Source organism: Temnothorax curvispinosus, unplaced genomic scaffold (genome assembly GCF_003070985.1).
Source record: "Temnothorax curvispinosus isolate PA1 unplaced genomic scaffold, ASM307098v1 QBEX01016179.1, whole genome shotgun sequence".
NCBI lineage: Eukaryota > Metazoa > Arthropoda > Insecta > Hymenoptera > Formicidae > Temnothorax > Temnothorax curvispinosus.
Window position 1 is genome coordinate 20,820 of NW_020225959.1, and position 12,540 is coordinate 33,359.

A 12,540-nucleotide genomic window follows, 5' to 3' on the forward strand; every position below is an offset into this window, starting at 1 on the left:
GATGATATACGAATTGGATCTCTCTCTCTTTCTCTCTCTTTTTTTCTCTCGCGAAAAGAAAAAAAACGCGAAAGCGATACGTTGCGCGGTTTTTCCCGTCGACTGAATTTTGGGGGGAATTCCTTCCTGCCCCCTTTTTGGCGAAACGAACGGCGCGTATCGCATAACCCATTGCGTGTTACATCGATCGGATTGGAACCTAAAACAGAAAGCGGTTTTCAACAGCAATTTTCCACGGTAACGTGTTACAACTTTCCGTAAATACGATCCTCGGACGTGACTTAAATTTTTCACAGACTCGCGCGGGGTGCGATGGAAGCAAAAACTTGATAGAACTAACTATCCGAATTGGATTTGTGCTAAATGAAATGTATAAAAAAATTACGTTTCCGAATATCTCGGTATCTAAAATAGATTTTCGACGATATTTCCTTTCCGTGTCGAATCAGCAGCTTAAAATGTAAAGTCGCGCTTTATTCCAAAAGTGGGGTATTTCCTGCATTTGATACGTTATTTAATTGTTTTAATCCTGCTACGCACACTTGATATTTGACGATATAGTAGGGAGAAAGGCGAGAGAAAAAGAGAGGGTAGCGATATCTCGAAATCATGGAGAGATAAGACATTTAAACTCACGTCTGCATTTCTAATTGTAAAGCGGGATAAGTATCGCGCTCGCACATACTGGAATATAAACCCAATTTCATCGCCGGTTAAGCTGCCGAAGAAACTGCTGAATTCACATTCTCCTACGCGAGAGGATAGTAATAAAATTTCTCCTTATATACGCATCGGAACGATTATTAAATTTGCGAACGCGCTCCGTTATGCGAGCGCTACTACGCGCCCGCTCGCGCGAAATAGGCCACGCGTTTTCCGCAGGGGTTAACGTCGGGCTCCACAACGATGATTGCGAAAGTCCGACTACTACCGGGAACTGGCTGCCGCCGCCGCCGACGTCGTCGACGAGTCCTCAGCTCCCTCGGGCGTGCTGCTCGGCGTTGCGAGACGAAGCAAGGTGAGGCGAGGCGAGGCAAGGCGAGCTCGGCGTTCCCTCATTCCTCTCCTCTTTCAGCCTCTGAGTTTATTACAGGATACGAGAGGTGGATAACTTAATGGAAAACTGTGAATTACAAAGCGTCTCGGCGCCCGATATTCCGCCTCGCCTCCGCCTCGTTTCGCGGACAAGGGGAACACTTCATCCGAGCTCCTCTTCATTTACGTGAAACACCGGCACTTGTACATCTTTTATCCCGCTGTGCAACCAACTGCATCTCAACGAGGGAGCGGCCCCGTTGCAGCCCCGATCCCGATACTGGGGAGCCCCGCGTCCCGCGTCGTGGAGACCGAGACGACGGACGCGGACCGACGACTTCTTAATAAATCCTTTGAGCGGAAAACAACTCCCTCTCTGGCAGCCTGTTTATTATCCGCTTTCTTTCGCGCGGATGCGACCGTCAGCGACGCGATAGCAGAAACGAATTTAGAAGGGACCTTTTTCATTTTTTTCTTCTCATTCTTCTATCTTTCTTTTTCCCCGAACACCACCTGTATATACTTTGCGATAGAATACATAATTCAATTTCGGTACCGATTGAAAGTAATCGAGAAGGCGGAATTTTCAAATAAACACAGAGAAAAATTACATCCCATCAAGTTTACGAAATAAACCGCAGCTCGCGGTTCGCGGTACTCGAAATAAAAAGCAGTATACATATTAGCGGGGAAATTGTTACATGAATCCATGTGGGACCTGTCAGGCCTCATTACTCCTTTACTCGATCAGCAGTTCGGAAGAAGAGAAATAAGGGAAAAAAGCGACTCGCGTTTCTTGTCGGAAAGCGCGCGCTTCGTAAAGATATTAAGTCGAGAGAAATAAAGAGATAAAGAAAGGGAACACGCTGTTGTTCTCCAGGTAATTCTATCAACGACGGATTTTCCAAGACGATGGATCAGAAGGGCACGGCTCGTCGGTTGAAATTTTCCTCCACGGGAAATCCCACGTGGGATAGGGCGGCAAGAAAATTCGATCGCCGCGCCGTGCCGGGGAGAGACCGGATAAAAGTATCTTTCACGGGACATTACCGCGCGCGCTAACGCGTATTAATGACTCACCTGTGGCTGCGGGACGCACGTTAGATCTATAATGTCGCCCAGCAGGTCAGGGTCCACGACCCTGATGCCTGGCAGTATGGTGGAGCCAACCGGGGTGTCCTCCTCGGCGACCGCCTCGTACGGCACACCCAGGAAATGCGGCGGATTATCGTTCTCGTCCAACACGATCACATAAGCGTCGACGCCGACGATGTTCGGTTGCTGCCCCGCGGGCACTTCGTCCTCCAGAGTCACGCGAAAGCGTATCGTGTCGTTCTCCTGGAAACAGAAGAGAGGAACTCCGCTCGTAAAACGTTGCAAAATTGAGCTCGAAGCTTTCAGCTCGCGGGAATTATGCCGTTAACTTTAAAGACGGTTTAGAATTAACTTATAAGAGGACTGACGCTTAGCGTTCTTAGTTCCAAGTTTGAAAGCGTTAATATTTTTGTCCTTAAGCTCGAAAGCGTTCAATTTATGCCATGCGTTTAAATTAAAGGTTCGATGCAAGAGCGAGCTAATTCCATAATTCAAGTATAAAGTCGTAAAACGGACCTTAGAAATTATGAATTTAACCCACTTTTCGCCTAAATCTTCTTAACACTTTGATTGCCAAGCTAATTTCGAGTATAAGTTTTGGGAGAACCAAGCTCGAGAAGTATGAAGTCGTATATAAAGTATGCCGCAGGCATTGTCGATCGCTAAGATATATCTATCTTTTTGTCATGCCGCAAGAAAAAATACAGAAAAACGGTAATGTATTCCTCTATATGTCCTGCCAAATTAAAATTAAGCTTTGATTGAGAATATCTACTCAAAATTAATTTAATTTTTGATAATTTTATTTTCAATCAATTAATTATATTATAAAAATAATAGTTTTATTTACAGAAAAACGGTAATGTATTCCTCTATACGTCCTAGTAGAGATCAAAATTAACCTTTGTTTGATTGTGAATATCACTCAAAATTAATGCAATTTTATTTTCAATCATTAATTATATTATAAATATGATATTTAAATTGTTTTTCACCAATATCTTTGTAAATATTGATTAAAATAATTTCTGATTGTGTAAATAAAATCGTTATCCAACTTTAGATGATGGGGCCCTTGCGGAAACTCATTTAAATATGAGTAACAAGGTAGTCAAAATGTTAAATATCTTTTGCAGTCGTTTAGTGATTTTACAGCACGTATTTTGCATCTAAATCCTTCGCAATGACATCGCACACCCTTATATGTGCCAGGATACACATGCGATTTCAGACGATCCCTCGCTGTGATCAGGAACTCCCTTCTCACGCTAAGAACTTTACTGTATCCCTTACGAAGCCTTAAAATCTTAAAAGAAGGCGCACGGGTCTCGAACGTGCCTCCATTCGTACGTGAGAGAGCGTACTTTCAAGCATGCTGCCGTTTTACGAGATCGATCATTTGCGAACGGCTCTTCGCAAAGGTCTCATCTCTGGACCATCCCGAGAGGAGTTTTCTTCTCTCGACGAAGAGAAGTCGAGAGTTGTGTGTGTCGCGGCAAGTGTGGTAAACGCTTGGCTTTATTGGCGGATTTGTGCGACGGAAACCACTCCACTGTATACGGGAAGAAAGGAACAAATCCGCCTCTCCCGGATTTCGAGAGATGCGACTCTCTTTCTCTTCGTCGCTGGGAGAAATTTCGACCGTTTTTGATGAATGCATTTTTCATCGCGCGTATTGTTACGTACTTTACCGTGAAGAAACGTGCCGCGCGTTTGCTCTTCGATGGATAAATACGTTATCATGTTGGAATATTCCCAAGCTTACGAATATACAAGTCGAGTCTCGAGACTCTCATTTGAGAAGAGAGCCGAGAGCCAATTTCTAATATTGAAAAAGCAATTCCAAGTCTGCATCTTTAAGCTACTTTCCGAAAGTTCCGTAGACAATTTCAGATCTTCGTCGCAAAGTTTGTCGAAAAATGACAAGAAGAAAGGCAGCTCTGAAAACGAGATATTCCTCTGTCACGTAAGATAATAGAAGCGTTTTTATTATAATTAATTTTAATAAACTAGTATAATCAAAAAGACAGTTATTTATTATAATATTAGGTTTTAAATATGGACAACGGAAATAACATAAAATCAGAAACTGTATCAACAATTTGTTGAAAATCGAAACGCTCGAAAGCAGTTCGACGAAACAAAAAAAAAAGAAATACAAAGGCTGCGAAGTGTCGTTTCGAGTAGGTGCTGCTCGCGCGGAAGTTTGGAAAAGACGGGAAAGTGGGTAGCACCGAGGATTTAGTAGTAGCTAACGAGGTCGAGGGTGGAAAGATGGCACTCAAAGTTCTTGTCAAGTGTGTACGTGTACCCAATTGCGCATGCATTAGAATATATACATATTTACGCGGTAGATAGTCTCCCAAAGGCGTCATGGTAATGGAGAACAATAATAACGGCGATACACCTGACGGCGAAGTTGCATTTGCTCATAACATATTACGGGGCAAATGCAGATACGCATTCCCTCGTAAGAAATTGATCGCGGTCTTCGTCGTTGCGCGGAGAGAGATAAAAAAAATCAAAATCTTTTACTTAAATTAAAAAGAAGGAAAATTGTTTAAAATCGAAAAATTTGATGTAAAAATTTAATAAACCTTTTAGATGATCTTAGTCGTATAAAAATCTAAAATAATTATATTAATAATTTTGTATATTAATATAGGTATGTGAAAAATAGGCATATAAAATAAATATTAAAATTTATGTATATATATACAAATATATTATATTTATTTAATTATAAATAAAATTTATGATATCGGACGCAAATTATAGATCGTCTAAAACATAGACGGCAATGGTTTTATCTCTTAATTACGAGAAGCTGTATGACGAACAAACATCGTAAGCGACTGTAATAATGCGGCGGAGTGATTAACAACGGCGTGCGAATTGTAACGCATCATAATGTGCTTGATAGTATACTGTAACGTAACATCGGCGTTATCATATCCGTCGTGCTCCAATAATTACAACGCCAAACATCGAAAATTACCAGCGAGGCGGATAATGATGCACGCAATATTCGCGTACCTAGGTAGATAATGTCGATAATGTTCGTGAACGCACTGAAAAAAAGATTCGGTAATAATCATCTAGTCTGGATCGTTATAGTTACTAAGTGCTTTAGTGAAATAATTTCAACTCAATGTTTAGATGAATTAACAAAAATAATCATGTAGCAAAATTTGGTATTTGTTTCCAAGACTTGGTGATTATTAGCAATTTATATGGGACATATTATCAAAAAATAATTTGTTACATAAAATCATATTGTTTAGTAGTATTTTACCACATTATGTAATAAGTATTACCAAATATTACTTTTAGTTATAGTTACCAAAAACTATGGTAATTATCAAATTATTTGATAATTATTACCAAAGTATTTAGCATTCTTTTTACTAAGCCATCTAATTGTTTCAACCGCATAAAAAATAAGTTTTGCTAATTATTTTGTAATTATTATCAACCGGCTGGTAACAATTATCATATCTGTTACTACTTACCAAATATTGTGCTGAAACGCACAACCAAATGCGTTTGTTAAGTATTGCAAGACTTTTTTTCAGTGCGTCTATACGAATGCCTCGATCAAAAAAGAAAGAGAGATAATTTTATATATTACTTGATACTTATTTTCATTTGCAATTGCATCGATTTTGCGGAAACTCAATGCATGATGCGTGACACGTGGGGGATGCGTATGTAGACGCACGTAACGTTTGCACGTTGTAATTTCAACTTTTCAGCTGACTGCGCTTCCTCTGCGCGAGTTTCGAGCTGAACCGAGGTATTCCGTCTTGCTGGAGATTATGGAACATATAATAATTCGACATCCGTTTGGAGGGCGTAAGAATAAAAAAAATTGGCTGCACGTTCAGATTTCTCTTGTAAAATTAGCTACGATGTGTGCAAAATAACAATGCGTCGCAATGTTAAATAAAGAAGAAAAAAGCAGATCTGCGCTAGAACAAAATTAGCGATCGAGTAAATAAAAAATGTGCCAAATACACGTACGGTCGGGCTGGAATATCCTTTGTGGTTAATAATATTTTTCCAATTTATTTTTAATTATTATCGAATTTATTCAAAATTGGCGCGCAGTTTACCGAGTTTGGAAAAAGTCCTATACAAAATTTACACAATATTATTATTATAAGCTATTAAGATCCAGTCTGAACCGTAAATGGTATTCTTCTCTCTAATTATTGGTATTAATGGTATTATCTCTCTAAAATTAGCTACGATGTGTGCAAAATAACAATGCGTCGCAATGTTAAATAAAGAAGAAAAAATCAGATCTACTAGAACAAAATTAGCGATTGAGTAAATAAAAAATGTGCCAAATACACGTACGCTCGGGCTGGATCTTTTGTGCTTAATAATATTTTTCCAATTATCGAATTTATTTAAAATTGGCGCGCAGTTTATCGAGTTTGGAAAAAGTCGTCCTATACAAAATTTACACAATATTATTATTAAGCTATTAAGATCCAGTCTGGACCGTAAATGGTATTCTTCTCTCTGATTGATAGTACGAATACGTTATAACGGTCCTGTTTCACTTATTATTATTGTTTCGAATTTATGTACAATTTTCTGCTTAGCAAACTACGGCGCCGAATACTGTCGGTTTTGAAACACAATTCCAAGCTGAAGCCAGAATAGTATCATCACATACTTAATTAAATGTACACCACCACTGGCCTCAGTGGTCGAATTGATAAAAACGCCCGTCCCGAATAGTATAGGGAGGTCCAGATACATCGATTATGTATCTTGAAATGAGATGAAAATTTGAAAAGTGAACAGATTTACTAGATTTCAACAAATAAAACCGTAGATACTCCAGTAAATTTTTTCACTTTTGTAATTTTTATCTCGTTTCAAGATACATAATTGAACCTCGGGTTCAAATTCTGGCTGGGGTGATATTTTTGGCAACATATTCTTTGCGTTTCTAAAGATGTCAGTGTTATTAAATTCAGTATTAATTAAATTATGTGATGGTATTGTTCTAGTTTTAGCTTGGACTGCGGTTCAAGATCGACAGTAATCGGCGCGTAGTTTGCTAAGTAGAAAATTGTACATAAATTCACGCGAGAAATATTATTAGGCGCAAGAAATCAAGCTTAATCGTATATTGGCATATTTTCTAATTACTTGATCGTTATCATAACGGTAATGTCTCACTTATTAAAATTAGCGATGTCTCACTGTTGCTATATTTCAATGGCAAACTTCTTGGCTATTTCGCAAATTATACAATCGCTTCTAAATAAAGTTATGTTAAGTATCTCAATTCCAGTGCTGCAAAAACTTAACAGTGTATTAATAAATTCATCAAAATATCCAAAAGTACACGTGCATTTCCAAGAACCTGATATCCTTTTTCGGAACAGTCTAAATTATACATTCCTAATATAGTACAAAATCGGGACAATCGGGCATTTGTGTGATTTTACCTCCGATACGATCCGTCTTGTCCTAAAACTTTATGAAAGATAATAAATTGAACTTCTCGATTTAACACCAACCTCGAATCCGAGGCGAAGGCTATACAGGCAAAGTATATATAACTCGAGATTGCGGGGCGAAGTTTTCACAAAAAGGAAACAAAGTCCTTCCGGTTCGGATGACCTCGCACGTAAAACGCCTTATCGTAAACTCTTCGCAACCGCGCCGGACCTCCCTCGTAAATGCGGACAGCGAAATGCGACGGTCGAAATAACGCGCGGCCAGCGGTATATCAGCGGTGGGTCAAGCGCGGATAAGCGGGTCACGGCGAGGGATGAATTCCTCGGAATGGAACTGCGGGTTTTCATCCCGCGTCCCATCTCCGCGAGAGTCGCATCGGGCGGGAAGATTTCCAGCTGCGAGTCCGGTTGGCCGAATAGAACGTAAAGAAACGACGGCGTTATTATCACGCGCGACGCGCGCCGAACGGCCGGGGAACGTTGAAATTACTTAAAAGCCGATCTGCTGTCCGCTTCGGAGTTTACGGTGGAATTTCCGAAAAATGTTCCCTCGACCCGCCCTGGATGGTGCCGACAATTTGCACGTTACGACGGCGAGCGACGGCTCGATTCGTTTCACCGTTTAAACTATCGACACTTGCGCGGTGAATGTGTCACGAACAACTGGGTCGCTGCGTTTGACTCACCGCGCCGTATTCTGGTTGATAATTGTGCGAGATTAAAATTAAACGTGCAAAGAGCTTTTAATGAAACATTTCTTTAAAGTGGCTTTTTATTTTACAAAGCTGCGGCGCGTTCTTTAGAACTTTGAATGACTTTCATCATTTTCAAAAAGTACATTATTCCGAAAATTTCGGAAAATACAAAGGGTATTCAGTGACATTAATGCTACTGCATAAAAGCGTCCATTTACTGCATGCCATTATTATTTTCACATCAATGGCGAGCCGCTCGAATAGAGTCTTTATTTCTAACAATACGCACAATGAAACTCCGCAAAAATTTTGGGATAAGGTTCTTTCCGAAATATAAATAACGATTTATTTTTGGCATAAGAAGTAGGAATATCTACCATTGGAAAATGATACAATTTTTTCAACATGTGTATTAGTATTTATTATGATTTTAAATTAATTCCCTGTCAACAAAAAAAATGTACAAATTTTTCAGTTTATTTACAATCGAAAGAAAAAAAGGAAGTTAAAATACGATGATTTTCTCGACAGTTATAATGAAAAAAGTAGCGGGATCCTTCCAACTCCAGTGTGGTATCTACGTATGCAAAAAATAAGTATAACTATATAGAGTTAATAACGACATCCAAGAAACGTTCGCATATCCGATATTTGTCGTGTATCAAGCATTGCGGTGATGCATTAAGAGAACGATATGTGATTGATACAATGGCTCGCAACTGCAGAAAGTAACCGCATCGACGAGATACGTACGTGGAAAGGGAAACGGGTAATTGAAATGGCTGGACGGCGTCGGGCGAAGTTGCCTGTTTCCATTTCGTTTGCCATCTTCCGTATCTTCGCGTGCCTTTGAGCAACTTCCGAAGCTTTGGCGAAAGATAGACGGGCGGACATACGTTTCCGTTGCAAGGGGGAAAAAAGGAGGAAAGAAACGAATACGAGGAAGAAACGGACCAACTTTCGCGGTTTTCCTTTACGGTCGAGAATGCGCGCGGAAGCGCTACGTTCTACGTTCGACAGCACCCTAAGTTAATTTTAGATTATTCTCAGAGCAGCCATACCGCAGCGATTTGTCCCGCAGAATGAATAATCCCGCCGGAAACGGAGATTTAATCGCTCCGACGACGGCGGTCGTATATTTATGTGCATCAATTGGAAATAAAATACTTTGACGGTCGTTCCGTTCTTCGCGTTCGCGTCCTTCATTTGCGATATTAAAACTATAATTCACGCGCAATTGTGTGCCCGCGTACTTGGGCGGAATCGCGCATCGCGGCGTCCGCGTCGCGGAATACACACGAATGTGGGGATGCAGTAAGCGCGGCTAAATGACCGACGAAAATCGAATAACTCGACGGGCATTTCGTACCGGCTTGCGTGCGACATGACAAACACCCAACACGGTGGGGTCTTCGTTCCGGCTTATCTGGGGGGGAGGAAAAAAAGTCGCTGGAGAAAAAAAAGCGCGGTTTGCCGTCGCGCCCGATGAATTACTACGCGGCCGGCTGATATGCGATCTTATTATTTGTTGCGAAAGAGAGAGAGAGAGAGAGAGAGAACGAGCACGCTGCGCGTCCATGAGTTTCGAGGCTCGAAGATAAGTTTATAGCCCGCGCGTTGCTCTTTTTCGCGCTAATATCGAGATCGTTTATTTTAGAAAGAGAACTGTATTGCAAAAATATTATTAAAAAATAAATTTTCTTGTACATGTTGCTCTCTTTTTTCGTACGTAAGTGTGTTTGTGAAAGAAAGAAGTTTAATACAACCACCGATGCTAACGTGGCATAAAAAGATTTGATAGTACAGATTATAATATAAATCTTTATTTAATTTTTTGTGCGCCTTCATGCACCTATTACATCCGATGAGATTATCTTTAATAAAATATCCACATCTGTTTTTCTCTTTATGTAAAAAGTGTTTTAACGTACTGTCGCACTCTCTGCCAATAAATAATGATATTATTCGCGTTATGCAAATTCTTTTTATAAAAATATGCCGATATAATCCGCGTACAAACACGAGTGCGTTTGTTGAGGCACACTAATTAATCGGTGCTCAACGTCCAATGTCCACGACGCGAGTTCACGAGAACGACCTCCGCTTATAACGTAACACGCTCGTCGATTATTCGGCATTAATGGTATTATCCTTCCGCATTGCCTCCGCGTATAAATTGATCTGGACCGATGGCAATATCTGCGAGTGGTACTTTACACATCTACGGCATCTATATTATACGGCAACGAGATATGTATCGAGACGCGCGCGCACATAATCGGATATACGTTCTTATAGAACTTTCATTTATAGCGATTTCACCGTTATCGTTGTAGGTTTCATTATTGAACCTCCATCCTTTATTTTTTAGTTCTCGACTGCGTAGTATAGAAAATCTCGAGCTATACAGAATTATATTTCACTGTATTTTGTAAGAAGTTTTTTTCATATTTTTGTAATGTATCATGTAATTAACAAGAATATATAATCTTGAAGTAAGATTATATTGCATTAAACGAAGAAAACTTGTTTGAATGAAGTCATTTATGTAGTTAAACAAAGTTTCATATAGTACAATCAAGAAAAAAAGTTGAAATAGAAAGTTGAGATTCTTATAAAAAGAATATATTATTCTTGCGTACATACAAGTATATCAGTGTTGATTTGACACTTCTTTTTTTCTGCGTACGAACATTTTTGGCTCGTTGCTTCTCCAAAGTCGTCATAATTTAATTTCCTACGATCCCTGCATGGGTAATCGCGTTACCCATGCAGGGATCGCGTTACCCAAGCGACGAAACTTTTCGCTTTACGTCGCTCACGCAATTCGTCAAAAATTTAATTCGAAGGAAGCCGGAGCTTGGCGCCGGGGTCGGTCGGCACGCGCGCTGTTTAATGCAGGCGACTTTCTATTTTGCCAACGCAACGGCCCCGTCCGCGCGTCCGTGTGCTCCCTGTTCGCGCTCGCTATTGGAATTTTAATCTGCACGCGCATGCAGGGCGCAGCGGCGGACGCGCGTCGCGTCGCGTCGCCTCGTCAAATGCAAAGCGAAACGAGCGCGAGGTACTCGTGACAGAGCGTTTGACATGACGACAATTCCATCATTACGCCGGTCGACGGAATGCAGTCACGCTTGTGTGAAAAGCGCGCTCTAACTTTTCTCTCCTCTCCCCCCCCTTCCCCACCTACCACTCATTTCCCCGCGCGCGCATTCCGCGCCACCATCGATTATTTATTCGGATTAAATGGGAAGGAATTTTACGTTCGAACGCAATCGCATTTGTGCCGGAGGGGCTGCATTCTTTCGCGAAATTCCCGCTCGCGATTACGTGATTCAGAGAACTTATTATATTATTGAAATTAAAGGAAGAAATGCGCGGTTTCATTGGTTTAGTGTTATACATATATACATTTAGACGCGATATACTCGATACCGATGCATTGTTTCAATATTTCATTGAATTCAGCGTCGTACTTTTTGACACGTTTTAGTTGTAAAACGAAAATACGATGACTGCTGATGTAAAATAAAGTTTCAATCGTATTCGACAAATAGTGAGCTATTTGAAACCGTAAATGCGATACCGTGAATACGATTCAAATTGTTTGTTCATAAAATCATTTGCCATATAACGTCGGTATGAGATAAACTTATGCAAATATAACCGTTTTTTATCTGGGTTTTTTGTTTAATAATTTATTTAAAGCTTGATAAAAACGTGTCTAAATGTCAGACGATATTTCTGTAGTTTATTAAATATAAATATTACAAGTGACAAAAATAAGAAAAATTAGAGCAGCTTTCAGTAAAAATGGCAATTATATTTTAAAAAAACATCTATCCTGAAAATTTAAAACTTAATATCAGGTAAAAAATGAGAGATGAAAAAGGCAGATCTCATCATTTATTATTATTAAATCATTTTCAGCGATAAAGCATTTTCTAAAAAAAAAAGAAATAAATAAATGAGTTCAATCAAAGATAATATAATATCGCTCTTTTCAGAAATTTCATTCGCATTATTGGACGAAAAATGACTCGCGTTTGATTGCGTTACAATGCACGATTTCCATGGCTTTAGCTGATATAATAAAATTACATCCCACAAAAGTTTCTCTCGCAAAATTACGAAGAACAATTACGGTTAATTGCTTGTCCGCGACAACGCGAACGTCGCAATACGAGACTCCCTACGATTTCGCACAAAAATTAATTGCCTGTAAAACAAAA

General features: G+C 39.8%; 1 protein-coding gene across 1 annotated transcript in view; it reads right to left on the reverse strand.

The window, feature by feature from the left end:
• LOC112466430 (cadherin-87A) overlaps positions 1-12,540 on the reverse strand; it is a 197,593-nt gene that overhangs the window by 15,063 nt on the left and 169,990 nt on the right. The window contains exon 6 of the mRNA XM_025034519.1: positions 2,116-2,373. Coding sequence (XP_024890287.1) covers positions 2,116-2,373 — 258 coding nt within the window. The remainder of the gene's footprint in view (positions 1-2,115; positions 2,374-12,540) is intronic.